This window comes from Atractosteus spatula, chromosome 6, assembly GCF_055471065.1.
Source record: "Atractosteus spatula isolate fAtrSpa1 chromosome 6, fAtrSpa1.hap1, whole genome shotgun sequence".
NCBI lineage: Eukaryota > Metazoa > Chordata > Actinopteri > Semionotiformes > Lepisosteidae > Atractosteus > Atractosteus spatula.
The window spans coordinates 34,423,618-34,444,696 of record NC_142711.1 but is presented as its reverse complement, the minus strand read 5'-3'; the positions used below and the strand labels follow the sequence as shown (position 1 = coordinate 34,444,696).

General features: G+C 40.3%; 1 protein-coding gene across 1 annotated transcript in view; it reads right to left on the bottom strand.

Annotated features, from left to right (window-relative positions):
- zc3h3 (zinc finger CCCH-type containing 3) overlaps nt 1–21,079 on the bottom strand; it is a 108,890-nt gene that overhangs the window by 33,042 nt on the left and 54,769 nt on the right. Inside the window, exon 4 of the mRNA XM_088918853.1 lies at nt 12,278–12,428. Coding sequence (XP_088774979.1) covers nt 12,278–12,428 — 151 coding nt within the window. The remainder of the gene's footprint in view (nt 1–12,277; nt 12,429–21,079) is intronic.

Below are 21,079 nucleotides of genomic sequence, written 5' to 3'. Positions count from 1 at the left end.
CTTATGGCCTGTATGCCACATGATGATGTTTGATATCAGTTTCGGGCTACTGGTGGAGTTCTCTTTACTCCACATATTTGAAGGTGCCATGATCCAATAACTTGATCCACGTTTTTTTTTTTTAATGAGAACAACTCAGGCAAGCCCTCTCAATCTGGAATTCCCAGCTAACATTCACCGTTAGCAATGTGATAGCTCAATGTGAGAGTAAAACACTGAGTGGGTGTCCTCTTATGCCACTTTCTCTCCAGGACCCCCACAGTCATACTTCCAAAACATTTACTATGAAATTGTGCACTTTGTCGAATATTGAAAAATATTGGTTGTGACGGTGAGCTCTACAAACATCCAAGGTAGTTTAAACTCAAGCCCTAAGAGCTGGATCTCTGGTCCAGAATGAATGGTTTCTTACCGGTGACCCCCAGCATTCACCGACTAACTGATACAGCAAGATATGGACTCATTTTACAAAGGCAATTCACAAGCTTTCTCCACTTGCATGTTTGTTTTAAATTTAAAATGAGAAAAAAATGCAAGAAATTCAAATGATAAAAAAAATGCAAGCTGAAAGGTGGGGAAATAATAAAGAAGAGAAAGAAAAAATTAAATTTATTTTCTTAATATTCTTGACCCTTTAGAGTCATCTTTTGCCTTGGTGAGCAAACTGTGTTATATGTACCCAATTACAACCAGAGCTGTCTATACAGACATGGATAAACCTCCCACCTAAGAAAAATAGCAAAATCACATCATTTAATCCTCCATGTAACCATGTATCACTGAAGAGCGACATCTGAGATACACTATTATTAGACTCATCTACAGATGTGAGTAGCCCAAGGGTCTAAAAATAAAAAAAAAACCTAAAAGATGATTACTGAAGAAACCTTGGAAGCTCTGTTTTGGATCTGAAAAGAGCAGAAAAAAGTATTAATTGTTTATATTGACAAGCAAAATTGAATTATGAAAGGCCCATAAAAAGGCATTTAAACCCTTTTAGGATGGCAATATCTTTTCGGTTTGTAGGCACTGCAATTAGTATTGTTGCTGGAGTTTCTTTTATTGGTCCTACAATCAATTTTAGACATACATAAACACCTTCAGTGGCCACCACTTCATATATATGGTCGATAGAGTAGGAAAAGCTTGCTATAACAAAAACACATTTATAGCCCATTTATGGACTATTTGCTTAGCAGGCAGTAATGAATATAGTGCCCTCAGGACGGTATTAGACTGCTTGCTTTATTTAGGTGGATATATGCACTAAACTAGAATTGTGAATTAAACCTTTTTTGTGCATTTAAATCTGTGCTATCTGGGCTGATGAGGATGCAGAGGGCGATATGGAGATTGAAGGTGGGGAGGTTTAAAATTCTGTTTGTGGCAGCTGACTTTTGTCTTAGTTCAGTCAACTTCACTGCAAAATATGATGACCTGGTCTAGTGATAGCATGTAACTGTACCTTTAATACTTGCGCAAATGATACCCTCTCTTCCTTTGTCAGTGGCATCTGCATGGAGTCAAGAAATCAGTTTCGCTTAATGCAATCAAACCACTTCAATGTTGCACACTTTAGCTGCATGCACACATATGCATTTGCACTTAATTCAATGAGATTAGCATTTGAATACCACCAGTGACAACTACAGAGGGGAGCTCAAGGATTGAATTTGAAGGAGCAAACCACAGTTCTTCTGTACATCAATAGAAACAAAACATACCTGATGAAAGCACACTAATTCAACACCTGTCTCTCTCTGCAGACTTATCAGCCACAGGAGTCACACAACCTGTAAGATCCCCATCAAACAAAGATATTCATATATCAAGCACTTTCACAATGCTTTGCTTTTTAAAATGAATTTGAAAACAGTAATTTATGACATACTTTACACAGTACTTATTTTCTAAGCCTGTATTACTTTTGTTCAGTGCCCTATTGTAACATGTTCTCTTTTTTTGAGTACAGACTTATTGGCTCTGTTATGCAAGGTAAGCTTACACTGCTGAGTCTAAGTGTAGAAATTGTCAATCTTTTCTGGCCAGAGAAGCCCTTTTCAAGTTCTATTCCCAGATAAAAATATCAGATGTAAGCAAAACGTCACATAGATATAAACAGAAATTAGAGTTCTCATTCATATTTCTTCATTTCAAATACTGTCAACAAATCCACCATGTGTTTTGTCAGAGCAGAAATGTCAATTAAGTAAAACTGACTCTCGTACAAGAGTATAGAATCTACACTGCAAGCCTTTGGGGTAAATATTCCACATATTTGTGGAGACCCACTGTAGAAAACCACTGACAACAATGGTATTTTCAGTTAGACCGCTCTATACCGGCACAAGGGTTTAATACTTATATTTACCGTTCTATCCATCTATCCATTTTCTGACCAAATTCAAATCAAATTCAGGGTTGCTGGGGAGCCGGAGCCTATCTCGGCAAGTAATGGGTGCAAGGCAAGATACACTCTGGATGGGACACAAGTCCATCACAGGGCACCAAGAGACAGAACTACTGAAATGAACACCTCTGTTTTAGACCTCAAAAAATAATTTGCGATCGCTCATATCCTGAGCATTTTTAAAGGTAATGTGGAAGATAATACAGAGAACATAATAGTTTCCCATATTTGTACCACTTTGGGAGATATACTCATTGCGGTCACTAATACCTGACAGACGCAGGCAGGCACAATTCTCACATGCTGATATTCACACCTAATTCAGAACCTAAACTATATCGCCTTGTACTTTTCCAGCTCAGACTGAATTGTGTCTTAAAGGGAGAAGAATAAAAATTCTGAGACCTGACCCCTCTCTTTCTCTCTCACTCTCTCATGTCAGGGACTACTACCTTTTTTCCATGAAAAAAAGTACACTATTACAATAGCAGAGCAATTATCTCTGGTTCCATATCCTGTTTAAATCAATATTAAAGCACTAAAACTGATTAGCCCTGGCCTGCCTGTGCCCCAGTAAAGTAGACAGAAATTATTAACAGCCCGTGCGTGGCTCTCACTAATGTGTGTAGAGCAGGCCGCTGATCGCCCGTGCAGTCAATGGGGAAGGCTTCTGCCGCGGGGGGAAGGGGGGGGGGGGCTGTATAATTTATATTCTTCTGCCTATGCTTTATAGCTTTCTTAATTCAGCTCCTGCTACTATTAATGTAGTTAATGTTGAGATTATATCTATTTTCTGGTGGCAGACGATGATTTATGCCAGCCATTTTTTCCCTGCTCAGGCTCCCTGGCTGTTAAATCAAGCGACTTGCCAATTAAGTGCTGACTTGGGAAAAGGGATGAGGTCCTGAGAGATCTAACCTTAGATCCCCTTGTGTTGGGGGAAGGCGGTTCTAGGATAGGGTCTTTTCAGGGGTCCCCTTTGCAACCCTGCCCAATTCCTATTGCAGGGGTTTAGGCACTGGAAGTATAAAGAGACAAAACACAGATAGGAAGACATCATTACGGTGTCTTGTGGCTTTGTTCTGGATCATGAAGCCAGAACCTAGTACATCGGAAGCTTTATCGTGTCCCGGGACTCTGTATTTTTGTGCACTAAAAAGCTGCCCACGATTGCTTCCTCTTCACTGTCTCAACACTGGGCTCCAGAGCTGAACAGACGATTCCCTTATGTTTGAAACTATTCAAACAATCAATAAACATATTTGCTCACTATTTAAAATGCAAATTGCATCATGTATGTGCCCAAAGAACTATTGACGGGAAACTTAGATTGCTGCATTTCCATTCTGCATCAGTACTTGTAATACTTTCATTATTTGATGTGTCTAGTCCTGTATTGCTTCTTCACAGTGTAACTTTGTGCATTAGGATTCTGCTGTGCCTGCATTTCTATTATATCACTGGCCTTACTATCACGCAGTGCATTTTTACAGCTACCTGAGCTGACAGCGTAGTCTTCTGTACAACTCTAGGGGGTAACTGTAGATCCACATTGGATAAAGCTAAGCTTGTAAGAACATAAGAAATGTTATAAGCAAGGCTGCTAATTAGTGCAAGGATCACATCTAGCTATAAGAAATTAAAGCAAAACAACAACTATCCAACAGTATTGAATTTTACTTTGCAAATCAGTAACATTTGATGACCATATTGCATGCAGTTATAATTTACTTCACTGATATACTGTAATATGCAGCAGTAGTCTGTACGTAACTGCTAAAGTGCAGTGCACTGCACCGGCGTATGCTATGCTGCTTTGTACTGTACTGAAATGTACTATAAGGTTGTACCACTGTGTACAAAGCAAAGTACACTGCAATGTGCACCATGGATTTTGTGACGTATTTTATTGGAATGTTCTCACTGGGCCTGTGCAGGTATTTTTATGCAAAGATGCTTGACCACAGAGGTGTTTCACGTGTCGAAAGAGATGAAGAAACGCCTGTGTGGGGAGAGGTGATAAGGCGCAGGGAGAATTACGTTCCCTTCTTTTAACGAGCTGCGGGTCTGAGGGGATCGGTGAGCCTAATTTAGGTGCTCAGTAATATTTTATATAATCGAGGAGAGGTTCAAATTGAAAACCCCCTGCTGAATCAATATTTACTGCATCCTGCTAAATGAATAGTAATAAGTCACTAAGCTCCCTGACTGTTTCATAAAATAAAAATTATAAAAATGAACAAGGGCATGCAGCGACCATTACATTAACTTTTTACTGCTCTTGGGGACTTGCAAGTACTCATTCCCATTAAAGAAAGAATGGGTTGGAGCAGGTTGGCTGAGGGATACTAACACTGAGCATTTAACTCTGTGCACAAAATTGGTGTCAGTCCTGGTCAAGAATTTGAGACCTAGGGTGTCTTAGCATAAGAACATAAGGAAAGGTATAAGTGAGAAGAGGCCATTTGGTAGCTAATTGATCTGTGGATCACATCCATCTTTGAAAAAGCCAGGGTATTGGCTTGAGCATGTCTGGGTAGTCTGTTCCATACTTCCAGAACACAAGCTGTGCTGTGACAAATTTAAAGAAAGATTATTTTGTTCCTTGGAAACACAAAGTCTTATTTTCCTTTTCAATTAAAGAGAAAATGAAAAAAAAAAACTTTATTTGATTCCGATTCCCTGCAATATAACACAGTCTCTTGTTTATTAATTCTATAGCTAATTCACATAATCAATGCTAGAAGTCTTGTGCTCAGCTCAGTATTATGGTGTTCCTAAGACAAAAGGTGTAAGAGGGATGAAACAAGCAAAAGCAATGAAGTCCAAATGCAAGATCATACTGATATGCTGTACATGCCCCCTTAATGTTAAGTGAGATGCTAACTGATCATCCTGTTTATCACGTTATGCTATGTATCGTGGTTGTGATATGTTTTCAGAAACTGTTAGAACTCACCTTTCCTTTGTGTTTCTTATTACCTCTGCATGGAATAGCAAAAACACTGGACTGCTTGTGAGTGTGCAAACACTCTGATCATGTGTGCACACATAACAAAAGGCCATATAGACTCACTCTGTGTAAACAGACTGCAACAATGCCACTGCTCAGAGGAGGAGAGAAGAAACGACCCTGGGAACATAAGAATGTAATAACACAGCTGCTCAGGCATTCAGGAAGCATCCAGTGACCTAAACCAGCAGTGCTATCAGCTCACAAAAAAAAACACTTGAGATTAACCCAGACCAAATAAAAGGTATGCAATAACTGGACTGTTCAATCTGAAGTGCAATGCCAAACACTGGCTCACTGTATTGGTAGATTCAAAGCTAATTACCTGTAGGATATGTTGGGCAGATGTTACATTACTCTCAGTCACTAACAATAACTTCACATGGCTGTGTCTGTCATGGTGTGTTCTTGTGTCCTGTGGTTATTAGTAGCTAATTAATCCAAGGATCTCATACTAATCCCAATGTATAACAATTATTTATGCTTCTAATTCATGTCTATGCCTACCAATAAAACACTTGACAGCAAAATTAAAAGGCTAAAATAATAATAATTAACAATTGCTTAAACTTATATAGTGCTTTTTATATAAAAGACTCTCCTCCACCACCACCAATGTGCTGCACCACCTGGATAATGCGACAGCAGCCATAGTGCAACAGAATGCTCACCACACACCAGCTATCAGTGGGGGAGGAGAACAGAGTGATGAAGCCAATTCATAGATGGGGATTATTAGGAGGTCACGATTTGTAAAGCCCACTGGGAAATTTGGCCAGGATGCCGGGGTAACACCCCTACTCTTTTTGAGAAAAACCCTGGGATATTTAACGACCACAGAGTCAGGACTTCGGTGCCTTTTTTTTCCCCCACAGTATAGTGTCCCCGTCAAACAGCCTTTTAGCAGACAATCACAATTAAAGAGCACTGAAGAGGTACTACTCATTTATTCTATAAATCTAATATGCAAAGACTAAATTGTTAGCATCTGATGAAAGCTTGGTTCAGAGCCAATTTGAGTTTTTCAACACATTAACATGAATAAATAGCAGAAACTGCTCACCAGCCAAGAAAAGAAATTACTGACACTGCGAGTCTTTGTGCATCTGTGATTCAGTACACCGGAACTGCTGTGAGTCTGTGTGTATCAGGAGAAAGACTCTATGTGGGCATATGTTCACAGCCCATCGATGGAAACAAAACTGCAAATTCCAAGAAGAAATACATTTGAAGACCACTGTTATAATTATCTGGATTACCAGATTTTAAAGTTCATTTGGACCAAAAGTATATAAGTTGCTGAAATAGGTTCACTGCTGCTCTGTACTACCTGATCTCAATTTATATAGGACCTTTTAATGAAAACATATAATTAACTCTCTCAATTTTGGCTTTGGCAATTCTATATCTTTATTTCGTGGACATACACTATTTTTTGCTTTATCCTCAAACAAGGGTGTAGTGCAGTGGTTGGATTGTTCCAACAGAGTAATACTGTACTGAATTAATAGTAAATAACAAAAATGGAAAACAATCATCAGATCTTTGTCTCCATCACACATTCATAATTCTGTCCAAAAATGGAATTGGTTAACAATGATAACTGAAGCTTTAAGGACATATAGGACAACGTAATTTTTTCTTTCCTTCCGTCCATCACTAAGAAAAGCATAGATTGAAGCATTTTATTTTGCCATCGGGTGACACACATTCTTTACTAAGCCAGAACAAGCCAAACAGATGATACAATGAATGCCAATACACATGGGGTGACAAGAGTTAGGTGGGTAGTGTTTAGAATTTTAGAGGTCCTCCAGATGCTGGGCACAGCTGGCAGAGGGCAGATTCTGGGCACCAGGCCCAACAGCTAGAGATGAAGAGGGTAGAGGCAAAGTGTGGTCGGAGGGGTCAGGCAGTCAGTCTGCTTCATAAGACCCATCTCTTTGCCTCCATGACTTCTAATACGTCCACTCTCTATAGAACAATGTGTGATCGGAGTTTCATTTATACTGCCTGTGTTTTCATTCCTCTGATCTCAAGATCTGCCCTGTCTCTTGCCATTCAAGAAATAAAGTGGGGAACATTAATTCAATCAATGCTGCTTACGCAACTATTAACATTCTCTTTAATGGCATTAGAAAAGCACATATACACAGTTGATACAATTTTACTGTTCATATTACTGTATGAATGAAATATTACAGGTAAAGCTTGGCAGATGATTCTTAAGTAAGTTTGGTATATCAGAGCGTCCTTTCACCTTGAGTTATACAGAATGTAAATCTGTTCTCTGCTCCTAGGTTTTCTGGCACCGCATCTCACTGAATCATGCTGTTTTGTCAAAGACTCGTTCAAGACACCAAGGTTTTCACTACCTTCTGTGAAACACTTTGTAAGGCCACACCTTCCTCACATTTTTATTTTCCTTCTGGAAAGTAACCCTGCATTGATCTGTACTTTAAATTAATCTCCTTCTCTCAGCAAAACTCCAAACCAGAAACCGCTTCTAGGTTTCTGAGCTCTGTCAGCTTTTGTCTACAATCCCTGCTCAAGTGGCAAAATAAGTCTCCCTTTCTCAGCCAGAGAAGTGTCACTGTGATAACAGCTTATTTCTACACACATACCCCTTCAGTATTACCACACAATTTCATAAGATGTTCTGAAAACAGCAGTACAGATTTGCCAGTCCACTCTTCACGAAACACAGTTGCATTAAAATCTACATTTTAACCAAATAATATATAGTTTAACAAAAGTTATAGAAACAGCTCCTGACAAAATCAAACAATGTGACTACTGTACTTGATACTCAGCAGGGAACAAGATATCAGAGTGCACAAAAGCAAGTGCACTTATTTTCAAGATTCAAAGAAAACTAGGAAGCTGATCCATGGGGATTACAGTATATCATGACAAGCTTGCTGATGTTCTGGGATCAGCCATTTACCAAGCAGCCAAGTGAGAAAGACGGACTCAGAGGGCTAACCATCATTTGCAACCATTCTTAAGCTATGAGGTTCTAAATGGCAACTTGAGTATTTTACACAAACAGCAGAGTTATACACATAATCGTTTGGCACAGAGGTGGTGTTTTTTTACCCTATTTGATGGTACGGTAATACTTGTTGAGAAGTGCTACTCTTGTCTGTTAATGGGTTGGTACGTTGGTTTTCAAAATAACTATACAGTTCAGTATTATGTACTCTTTGAGGGAAACATATTCCATTTATTCCAGTACTTTGTTAATAGTAATTAATAATTGCTTACACTTATATAGCGCTTTTCTGGACACTCCACTCAAAGCGCTTTACAGGTAATGGGGACTCCCCTCCACCACCACCAATGTGCAGCCCCACCTGGATGATGTGGCGGCAGCCATAGTGCGCCAGTACACTCACCACACATCAGCTATCAGTGGGGAGGAGAACAGAGTAATAAAGCCAATTCGTAGATGGGGATTATCAGGAAGCCATGATTGGTAAGGGCAAATAGGAAATTTGGCCAGGACGCCGGGGTTACACCCCTGCTCTTTTTGAGAAACGCCCTGGGATTTTTAATAAGCACAGAGAGTCAGGACCTTGGTTTTACGTCTCATCCCAAGGATGGCACCTTTTTACAGTACAGTGTCCCCATCACTATACTGAGGCATTAGGAGCAACATGGACCGCAGGGTGAGCGCACCCTGCTGGCCCCACTAACACCTCTTCCAGCAGCAGCCTTAGTTTTTCCCAGGAGGTATCCCATCCAGGTACTAACTAGGCTCACACCTGCTGAGCTTCAGTGGGTTATTAGTTGTGAGTTGCAGGGTGATATGGCTGCTGGCGATGTTGAATAAGTATTTCTAAAGGTAGATCAGCCTCACAGGCATGGTTGCATGCAGTAGCTCTGCACTGCTTTCCTTGCTGTAGAGGGTTTTTTGTGTTACCCCTAAAAACTGCTACTTGTGGATTCTGGGGGTCCTGCTCTAGGGTATGAGTTGACATGGGAGAAAATGAGGTTATTTTTCTACGTTCTTTTTAACTTTAGAAATGCCAGTCAATTTTGTAATACCATATTTGGAACATTCAGTCGTAGGTTTGTTTTATTTCTCACCTCACAGTCAAGAACCCCCAATACCACACACAGAGTGAATTAGGAAGTTTCACCAGACTCCACAGGCCCATCCAGCTTTGAGCCACTCATTTTTGACACATCACAGGATCCACAGTCCTGTACTGGAGGTTCAGCACCGAGCTTGTCGAGGAGAAGTACTTACAGTATCCTGCAAGTGTCCAGGGGGCTGCAGGACTCTGTGTTTATCAGGAGCTGAGAAAGTCCTGGTTGACTAATCATACTCTACACTAGGCGGCACTCACCAATTGTGTGCTGCTGCTAGGGGATTCCTAGATGGCCAGTGACATGATCCAGGCTCGAACCCCAGACCACACAATTCAACCTGTACTCCTCAACCTCCTTGGGGTGGTTTTCTGCAAAGCTGCTATTTTGCCAAGAATTAAAGGAGTATCAGATAACAGTGAAGACAATTGTACTGTTATGCAACATATTGGTATAATGACTGGTAAGGTTTAGCCCAGTTTACTGCATGATGTTGGTATCATCCACTGAAAGAGTGCTGACAAGAGTGAAAGGCTCTTTTAAACAGGTACACCCTGCCTCCTGATTCAGATCTCATTTTAATAGATCTCTGCACCATCACGCAGGGGGTTAATTGAGGAGCCAGATAAAGGGTGGGAGAAAAAAAAACATGCTTGCAGTAGCTGGTCCAGGAACTGAAGAAAGAGACAGAGAGAAAGTGCAGGAGGAGGAGCAAAGAGAGAAAAAGAGACCACAATAAATCTAATCCTCATTCAAACTGATCCAGGGCTCTTATTAAGTAAATTAATTTAAGTTAATTTCACTCGATCCTGACTCCAGAGCAGCCTGATTTAGTAAGGGGGAAATTGCATTAGGAAAAGGCCGTGTTCGCCAGATATAAGAATGAAGCAAAATTACATTCACTTAGCACTGTAAATTAATCCGCAAAACTGCAGGTGTAAATTTTCCAAGTTATCTACAGTGTAAAAATGATCTTCATAAATTTCAGAAATGGCCTCCTTGTCGCCTATAAATCTCTGCAATATAAAAATGAATATATATTAAATATTATTAAGAACACAGGCAAATTAAATTAAGTACCCTCTCCTCCGCTTCGGTATCTTTGAGGCCTTGTTAAGACTGAATGCTTTTTAGGCTTATACTGAATGTATAATGGACAGCATTAACCAGCAAAAGACTGGTATCATCCTGTACCTCATTGCTGTTTTATTGTTGACTGCTCTTGAAATTGTAAGATCAGTAACAGAATCCAGCTTTATTATATGACTCCCCCCGCACCCCCCCCCCGAGTAGTAAAATCTTTGTCCCCCATTGCTGGCTGCATATCAGACTTCTGCATGCTGCCGTCAAAGCTACACAGCTTTACTAGGCAAACTGGTATGCTGAGCTGGGCCTCTCTTCAGAAACTCATCACACTGCTGCACTGGCCAGCTTCATGGAAAAACTAGTATAAACACAAAAGCTGACACATGGGGTAACCAAGTAACGTGGGAGATTCTGAAATCTTATTAAAGTCTGAAAACGGCCATTCCACAATTCTACTGAAAAATCACTCCTAGGTCTTTTTTTCCCCAAACAAGCATAATAAATAAAACAGGCAGCATTACAGTGGCTACCTGAATTAATCTGATCTTTTAATCTCCCCCTCACTTGAAACCTTTAAAACCTACTACACTAGCAAAGGGTAGAACCAACGACCAGACTTTCAACAACAGTACACTCACCAAAATATAATATTATAATGCACAACGACACTTGGCTTTAATCAGAACCAAGATAACACCATTTGCGTAATCAGTCATATGACACACAAGTCATGCCTCATTTCTCCAAAGGCATTACAGGCGTGAAGGTGTTCATCTAAAACTAGACATCAGACAAATCTGTAGCTGAAGTGCTGATTTATTCCAGTGGGTTAAAGTAAGGAATTTAGACAGAGAATTTGACTATCTTAGCTTTCTCTGGTGTTACTGCACCAGACTTGAACTATGGCTTTGTATGCAGGTCAAAGTGTAGAGAAACCACCCTCAGTAAGTCCAAGGTGCTGCACACTCTCTTATCAACTTGATCACAGAGGTCCTCAACCCTTCCCCTCACCTAACCCCCTATATTGTGCAATGTCAAAATCTTTGGACCTCCACTAAACCCTGCAGGACAGGATTTATTGGCGTGATTAGGGACAGCATTAGAGTTATCAGCACATAATAACATAAGCACTATCCACAACACAGTTGTTTATATGAGAGCATCATTATTGTGAGTTTCCATTAGACCCCCCCCCACACACACCAGCAGCCTGTTTTAAAACCCCCCAGCCACTCCTTCGTTTTAATGTGGCCTGTTAAAGACTTTGATTTCCTTGCAAGTCCTTGTGCTTCTTTTAGATAGCTCCCATACCAGCTAGTCTGGGATGTTTAAGGCCCAGAAAGCTTAGCTACACTGAATCACACTCACTGAGGCATTACAAAGAACTGAGCAATGAGTCAGCTGAAAATGGGACTGGGGACATGCAGGACTGCATACAGCTAGGGTGACACCCATCTTTCTGATCATTCTCTGCAGGTTAAGACGTAAACAGAAGGGGGTCATTTAGGCCAATACATGGCCAATTATAACCCATTTCGCTGATCTTGAATGGGGAGTTTCTGAACTAGCAAGAGCATTTTCTGATCCTGACAACATGAACTTACCACCAATGCTGAACTTGTTGCTGCACCTGTGACGGAGGCATGTGCTGATGTGGTGGTGGTGGGGGTTACCTGGCAGAGTGGATCTTGCGCACCCTCCAGGAGAGTGACGGGCTGGAGTGGACAGTGGGAGAAATGCTGGCGGCCCCTCGTGTCACTATCTTGTAGCGCGTCTTGATCACCCTCTGTGTTGAGGGATTCCGAAGGGAGGGGGAGCTGAAGCCTACAGAGTGGACAGAAAACAGCTCAGTGGCGCATTTCCCAGAAAAGAGGTACAGACCCATGCTGGATTAGCATTTGTCACACACAGATGTTTAAAGAACTCATTTCATCTGATCGTTTATAGTAACTATCTAGGATGCAAAGCAGTGACCTCCCGTGCTAAATGCTGACACAAAGTGCTTTTGCTTAAGAAAGAGTTTCATGTAAGCGGGTGCTGAAAAGGAAATTTCATGAAAGCAAGATTCTAGTCTGTGTTTTTAATGGCTGGTCTTCATTTTAGACGTATGTCAGTCTGACAAAAAGGGTCTGCAAAATATTCTGAAATATTCTGAAATCCCAAAAATATATCAAGCCCGAATTAATTTTAAATTAATTTGTTCTGACATACATATTTTCTAGATTAGCCATACCAAGTCAAGCCTCTCTTACTGTATAATCGTCATTTATCTTGCAAAGCGTGACAACCTTTTACAAGCACTTTTTTTCCCTTAAAACATTGCCCTACCACGTATTTACCAACGGTGGATGGGTGGACAAATGACAATCCGAATGTCACTATGGTCCTAAGTCTTATGCTGATGGAAGACTGGGAACACCAAGCAATTATGGAAAAAAAAACAAAAACAGAATGATGTCAGTTCATCACGTTTAACTACCAAAATGACTGAAACAATGGATTTTTGAATCCAGTTTTTTTTTATTAGACAGTGAGAACCAATGCATTAAAAAACAATGTTAATGTGGTTTAAAGCCTGATATGTAAAACGGCATGTCCACAAGGCTTTTAATTAACTCAGGATTTCTGCAACCTACAGTATTTCAATGGTCCCTTTTAAAACCACAAACCCCAGCTTCTGTAGTAAAACCCACCATGTCCTGATTCTGTAACTTCAACATACACAAAAACACTTAGACAAGCATGACAGCTGTCTCATACTGTGTATAACCTGCATACAGCAGGTTCACTCTGTAAGAATATGTTTCTTCAGCACCGGAGACCGAAAATCTCCCTTCTGTGGTCTTTCTCTGTTATCAGTGTAAAAAGGCAAACTTTGTTACTTTAGGTAGCTATTTTGTTAGGTTAGGTTTAGGTTTAGGTTTGTGTTTTTACATGAAGTTCAGGAATAGCTAGTAAAGTAAATCTGTGATGCTGCTCACCATTCTTACAAAATCCTGTGTAAAGTAGGAACGATTTTTAAAGTAGGAACGAAGTCTATAAATGGTCTTCTGCCACTGACAGTCAAGCTATGCTGTAAGAGCTGAAAACCTACTGGGTGAAAACAAGTGGTTGGCCTGAATAGTCAGAGGTCTTGGGGAGACCTGTGTGCATTCAATCTTTACCTCTGCGCTGGTGCATGTAGGAACAGAAAGCTGGATAATAACTAGCATCTCCAAACTGATGGATATAAGGCTAAGAAGGGGTTACAGATTTAAAATTAAAAAGAGCTTTGCCTGGGTTTAAGTGCCTGGGGCCAGATTGTTCAGTAAAGAAAGCCATTCAGTTGAATGGAGACTATGCCTTGCAGCCTGTTAGCCTGAGGTACAGATGCAGCATTCAAATTGCTCCCAGTGTTTGCATGTAAAAATGAAATATAAGCGTCTGGATGGAGTGCGAACAGCAGGTACAGTCTTTTGCTCAACTCCAGGCGTTATTTACTTTAAACCTCAGAGTAATTCCCCTCATTACCATCTCCGCAAACTGTAATTATTCTCCAGTCGATTCCCCACTGACTTCCCACCGCTCTGAAATCAAACTCAACCACTGTCTCTGCAAACATCCCCTCTTTGGTCCCCCCCTCCCCTCAAAACTCCTCTACCCCTCTGCCTCACCTCCCCCTCCTTCCTCGGCCCCAGAAGTTATCAGCCTACCACACATTGGCTTGGGGCAAAACAGGTCAGCGTTAATGACTAATTGATCTCATTAGATTTTCTAATTAAAAACTTTAGTGCCATGGAGGAGAGCGGTGTGAAAGAGGGACAAGTCAGGAGTGTGCTCATGGGCTGCTCTGTGCCGGGTTATGAACAGCATTCATCAGCCGGATCCCTGAGTCGGCACTGGAGAGAGGGCCTGCCTGCTGAGGCTGCACTTTCACCCAGGACTCGAGAGAAGGCAAAAGTGGGGCTGAACTCAGTCTTTTCAGTCTTCTACAGAGAAGCCTATGAGGGGACCTGATTGCACTACAGGTGAGCCTTGCCAGGCAGCTGGTAAATACCTTACAGACAATAGGGGGTTAGAGGGAACTGCAGCTTCTGATACTTCACTACTATAAAGGCATAGGTGGATTTGTGATGTACAAATAAAAGAAAATGTATAGATGCCAATTACACAAGATAAGATAAGATTGGCCATATACAATTTCTTGTATTAGGAATTTGTCTTTTTTCGCATACGCCAACTTGCTCTCCATGAGACACACATGAGACGGAGAGAAGCTTGGGGTCAGGTTGAAGGGTCAGCCATTTATTCAGCACCCCTGGAGCAGTTGGGGTTAAGGGCCTTGCTCAGGGGCCCAACGGAGTAGGATTCCTCTGTTGGCTGTGGGATACGAACCGGCAACCTTCCAGCCACAGGCGCAGATCCAGAGCCACAGAGCCACAGCACCTCCCCGCACACAATTTCTTTATTTAATTCCTCCAACAATACTAGTGCCGATCACACTTTCTTTTTTATTGTCCTAAATGTGAACTCATCAACTCCCCACCAACACCGCAGAAAGCTGGCCAAGCATTTCTAATGTCCTTTCTAAGCACGTGACATTTCTTGACCTGTTTGCACTTTTCTCAACCGTAGAGCAGGTTTGACACTCAAGAAGCCAAGTTCAAGGGCAAAAGGACTGCTTTAAAAGGTGGCTAAACACAGAGTGAGTCAACCCACTGCCCTTCTTTACAATCCACAGTGAAACATGACCCACAGAATGCAAGAGTAAACTAAGGGGAAGTGCATTGAAAACTGGAACAAGCTACGCAGTCATGTTGTCAAAACGGATACCCCAGCTACTTTCAAGAAACAGCAGGATGAGATCCCCAGCTCTATTAGCCATTAACTACCAAATGGACTAGATGTGCTGACTGGCCATCTCCTGTTTGTTACTATTCTTATGTTCTTAAGTTCAGAAAAGTAACCCCACTCTATCTATGTCATGTACACAGTGATCATAATACGGTATGCTTTGGAGTAAACCTTTACAGGGTAAAATCTTAAACACAGGATTATAATTCAGAAAAGCAAAGAAGGGACAGGATATATATATATATTGAAATTGTAATGAATGGATGACAGAAGTTATTATTATAAAGGTATTATCATAATAGTTATTATAAAGACATTCTGCTTAACACACAGAACAGACTTATCCCAAGACTTAATCAGAGGCTAGAAAGTAGGTGGTCCAAATGGTTTGATAAATCAATGAGTAAAAATATGAGAAAGAAAATGTTTAAAAATGAACAGGGTCCAGTTAAAAATAAGGAAGATAATGAAAAGCAAGAACTGGTGAAAAATGAGTATAAGAAAAGCCAAGAGGGGTAAAGGAATATTACAATGGAGACTAAAAAAAAAAAATCAGTACTAGCTAAAAACTAAAGGATGAAGTAAAAATGTATCTGAGATAATAGTGGGAAACCTCTATTTGGTGAAAGGGAAATGGATTATGCATTGAATTGATATTTAACTCGGGTGTTCATTATGAAAGAAATCAACAGCATGCCTCAGGACAAGACAAAGTTCCATAAAAGGTATTAGCAGAAAAGAGGCAGAAATGTTACAGGGACTAGAAGCACTTAAAATAAATTTCCAGGGCCTGAATCTACCAACTGTACTTACGGAAACAAAATAAGTCATTACAAATATATCTTTAAAATAATGAAAGGCATTTAATCAAGTTTCTGACAAAAAGATTCACTTTCACTTTCGTCTTCTAGACACTGAGAAGCAATAAAAAATACAAACCAAATGTTAAGATATACTGTATGGTTAAAAGTGCAGAATTTAAGGGGATTTTATGTTATGTGCAATGCACTACAAAGACCTCATTTAAATATATACTGTATAGTATGTATAATGGTCACCATGTTACACAGATCTAGATATTTCTGCTCTAAGATCATTGCAGAAAAAAGTAACCAGAAGTACTTTCTGGAATTTAAAGGAAGCTAGTTGTGCTGAATGGCCTTCTCTTGTTTATAACAAGGGAAAAAAAAAACGTTTTTAGTCATGAGAACTACAGTAAGAGGACCCGATTCAAGTACTCAGAATTCTCAGAAGCACTGAAAAAGTAAAAAAAACAGAGACCACAAATGGAAACTAAGGATAAGTGAATTTAAAATGGAGAACCAGAGGCACTTTTTAACACATTAGGAAGTGTTATTAGGAAGTGTGGAACAAGCTTCCCAGCCATGCTGGTAAAGTCAATGTCCTGATGTCTTTCAAGAATCAACTGAATGGATTCCTCAGATCAATTACTGTAGCTACCAGCAACCAAACAATCTCGATGGGCTGCTTGGGTTCCTATGCCTGTAACTGTTCTACTGTTCTTACACCCATGCATATTGTAACTCATATTATTAACTTTAAATTTCTGAGCTTAAGCTTTAAATTAAATCCAATTTCCTCTCCACTGCCGAGTGTGCCCCACAGCCCCAGTCATCATCTCTTGATTTCCAGAGGGCTGGTCCAACTGTCCCACAGACAGAGCTGATAAATACCCCACACCCCTCTCCCCTCACCCACCCCCACCTCCACTCCCAGTGAGCTGCCAGGGTGCTCCCTCTAACAAGCTCCACATGTAAAAATGACTGGAATAACAAAGGATGAATTTTTATGAGGCTAATAAATCACTCTCTGTCTCTCTCTCTCCTTCTCTTTCTTCCAGTCTCATTCATTATAACATTTTGGACCTATCTGAGAAATAGTGTTAAAAGGCAAAAGAAAAGAGTTATGGTACAGCATTAAATACATATGTACATACATCACATAGCCAGACATTTAAAGAGATACAAATATGTTTTAGATGAGCACACACATTTGACTGAAAGTTTTTTTCTTGGGTTGTACACCTGCCCAAACGTGTGTTTTGCTGGGGTTTTTTGTACACAAAATTCACCTGCTTTGTCACATACCCTAAGCAATTGACAGTGGTGGTACTGTATTGTTGGATTTGTGCTTTTAAAACAAGCAGTAAACAGGAAATCTTCAAGGTGAATTTGTTAGAAGAATTGTAATCACAAAAACCAAAACACCACTGTGACACAAGCAGATCAGAATCATGTCTGAGCAGTCTGGAAAATATCCATGGTTGCATGCGTGCACACTCTCTGAAGTCGCCATGAACAGTACTCAGGCTGACACGAATTTTCAGATACACTGCAACACTGAACACTATTGTGAAAATAAAATTTTACGAGACAAAAAAAGTCATTAATAGATGTCCCAGGAAACATAACATGATAGAAAACACACATATACTGTACATGTCTTCCCCATTACTTATTTCTCCTGTTTTTTATATGTGTGATTTTTTTGCTGCTCAAGTTCAAGGTAGCTGTTTGACACGCACCGTGTGCTCTGTGGTATACGCTCTGAATTACACAACCAGGCTCACCTACAGCAGTCTTTCAATAGTGACAACAGCAGTCTTATGTACTGTATATAGCTTGTGGTAGCACAGAGGGTCCATTTATTACTAATTATTACTTCTTGAACCTTGCGGCACATGGAGCAGACAATTCCTTCCACGCCTTTTCTGTCACTTATAGTCAGTATAATCACATCGGTCCATGTGATTCCCAGCTATTCCAAGTCTTTGTCAATTGTTTGTCTCCACATCACAGAAGGTGTGTCTCGCTCTCTTTTACTGATTGTCATCCAGCTGATGACATGGATCTGGTTACATTCTGCTTTTATACCAAATCTCCATCCACACCAGCCTTCTGTCCTGGACGATTCTGTTCATTGACAATTGCCCTGTTCTCTGTCGTAGTGTGGTGTTATTAATTTAGTTCTGCATGTTCTCCCCAAGTTCACGTCAGTCTCCTCCCACAGTCCAAAGTCATGCAAGTAGGTTAGTTGGATTCTCTAAAAAACAAATGTTCCTGACGTGAGTGATGTGTTCCCAGCAATGGACTGAAGTCCCATCCAGGGTGTATCCTACTTTGCACCCACTGTTTCCCAGGATAGGTTCTGGGCCACTGTGAACCTAAATTGTATAAGTGGCAACAGAAAGTGATATGATGTGAACTGATCTTCAAAATGTGTTGAACATACAGAAGAGTCTTACTTATTTAATATTGTTATAATGGCTTTTGTATTTGCCCACAGGCTAGACCATATCATTCAAGCTGCTACTGTTACTGTCTCTACTGAGCAATCAGCAAGCTCATCGTTATAACTGATCATTGATTTTTAAGACTGATTCAGTTTCAAGACATTGTTTAGAAATGTTCAGCTTTTAAATATTTAGAAGACTTTGTGCAAATGCTTAAAAAGTAAATATTGTACACTTCACTTAATCTTGTATTAAAGTTTATTACCCAACACATAACACATTTTCTTAACCTGAGCAGCATGCATATGCTTTCTTTATTACTTTGGTGCACCTCGATTGAAGATAACACTATGCAAAGTGCTTGATACGGCACTTAAAAACTGAAAAAGGTCCGGAGAAGCAAGACTTCTTCAACTCAGACACCAGGACCTGAGGGTCTCGACAGAACATCAGTGCTGAATTCAGCCGCAAGAACAGGAGGCACTTATGCACAAAGTAGTTGGTCTGTGGTTGTAGCAGTGATTAGAAAGCACAATAGAAGTAGCAATTAATTTTTGAATTACATAATTTTCAAGACTGGGTAAACACCTGGGAAATAATGTTAAATATACATAAGTATAGAGTTTTATATGCAAGTAACAAAAACTATTTTAACTTGCCTGTATTGTAACAATAAATACAAACCTGGAGTTTATTTCAAGGAAGCTACTTATGAAAAACACTTACGTGCTTATGTTGACACCTCAATTATGTTTTCTAGACATACTGGAAGCAATAATAAAGCAAACATAATGGCAGTATATACAGTGCCTAGTTAAAAGCACTAAATTTAAATCAAAGAATGTTGTGCTAAAATGTATGCACTACCAAGACCTCATTTAGAACATGGTACACAATTAAAGTCAATTAAAGTCACTATATTAAAAAAAGATAGTGCTGCTCTGGAATCAATCTGTTCTATATTGCTATTCCAATTACAAACTACAACCTTTGCTTCTCCTGCTATCCCTCCTTATGTGACTGTGACTGTAACTATTATCATCACTACTATCACGGTCTGTAGTCCCCATCCGAGCTGCTCTTGAAATCAGAGGGCATTCTATCTTTATAAGTCTATCTTTATCAGACTTGCGTGTATTTTCCAAATTGCTGATTGACAGTTGCAGAACCTGATGCAGCATCGGCACATTTATCTGCTGCTTAACGATTTTCTTCTTTGCATAGCACTCTGGGATACCAAGGTAGAGGGACTGAATCGGTGCTGGTATTAATGTAGTTTTACCTTATTTTGAAAAAAAAAAGAGCAGGTAAAGTTGTGACTGACATTAAAAGAAGCATGTAAGATAGCTCTTAAAGTCAAACACTAAAAAATGAATACAAGAATAATGGGGAGCTGTAAATCAGAGCTTCTTCTTTCGCTATACTATGTAAAAACGAAACACTAAAAACACTTAAAATAAAGCAAGTTCTGATGCTGGGTTTCGACATTAGTCCCTAGGCTTCACAGATGCTGAGCTTGTCTCCTGAGTGTCTATTCCAGTGCAACTCTCAACACTAGATAGTGAAAAGGAAAGTGGGGAGAAGAATACAGCAGCGGCATTCAGTTTGGTGAGCATTTTATTCTGAGGCCAGCAGTGTCTAATAACACCAGTGCTGTTAATAGTAAGAGCCCTAAGTCTGCCCTACAGCCAGCACCAGAGATCTGCTTTTATGCAGACAGAGAAATGCACATGCCTCAGAGTACCAATGTGTGCTGTCTTGCTTTATAACATTCTGGAGCAGACAGTGAGTAAAAGTCAAATTGTAATTACCTCTCCCTAACCATATTGTACCAATAAATCCTTAAACTCAGTCAACTGTGTGTCAGCTAGCCACATGACCTAGGCTCGAACCGGAGAACATAGGTGCTCAACATGCTCTTCGCTAACGCCTTTATTTCTTGAATCACTTGGGAGTCCCTCTTGATCTTGTGTGAAATAGGAGTACTCATCAATTTAAAATGAGAGCTCTGTAACAAAACTGAGGCAGCAAAGCAACTCTTTTAGGACAAAGAGATCATCTGGAAGGCCACAGAGGTATCACTGAGCCATAACATTGCCAGTCCAGAGCGCCAGCCAAACCAATGCAGGGCATGGTCTTGGCACCCAGGGGAGAGACACCTCAGCCTTACCGAGAGAAGGTTTCCCTACAGCCGATTTGCCTCACTGCTGACTGAAACCAGGCACAGGCATCAGATCCGTTCATTTGAGGTTAGTACAGTCGATGTGCAACATCGAACACAGTAATCAAGGTAATTGTGCGGAAATTCTGATTAACTTCCAAATTACACATCAGTGTGTCAGCAGGCACCCGCTTTCCTGATTCAGAATGAAGAGAAAGAGAGGAAATA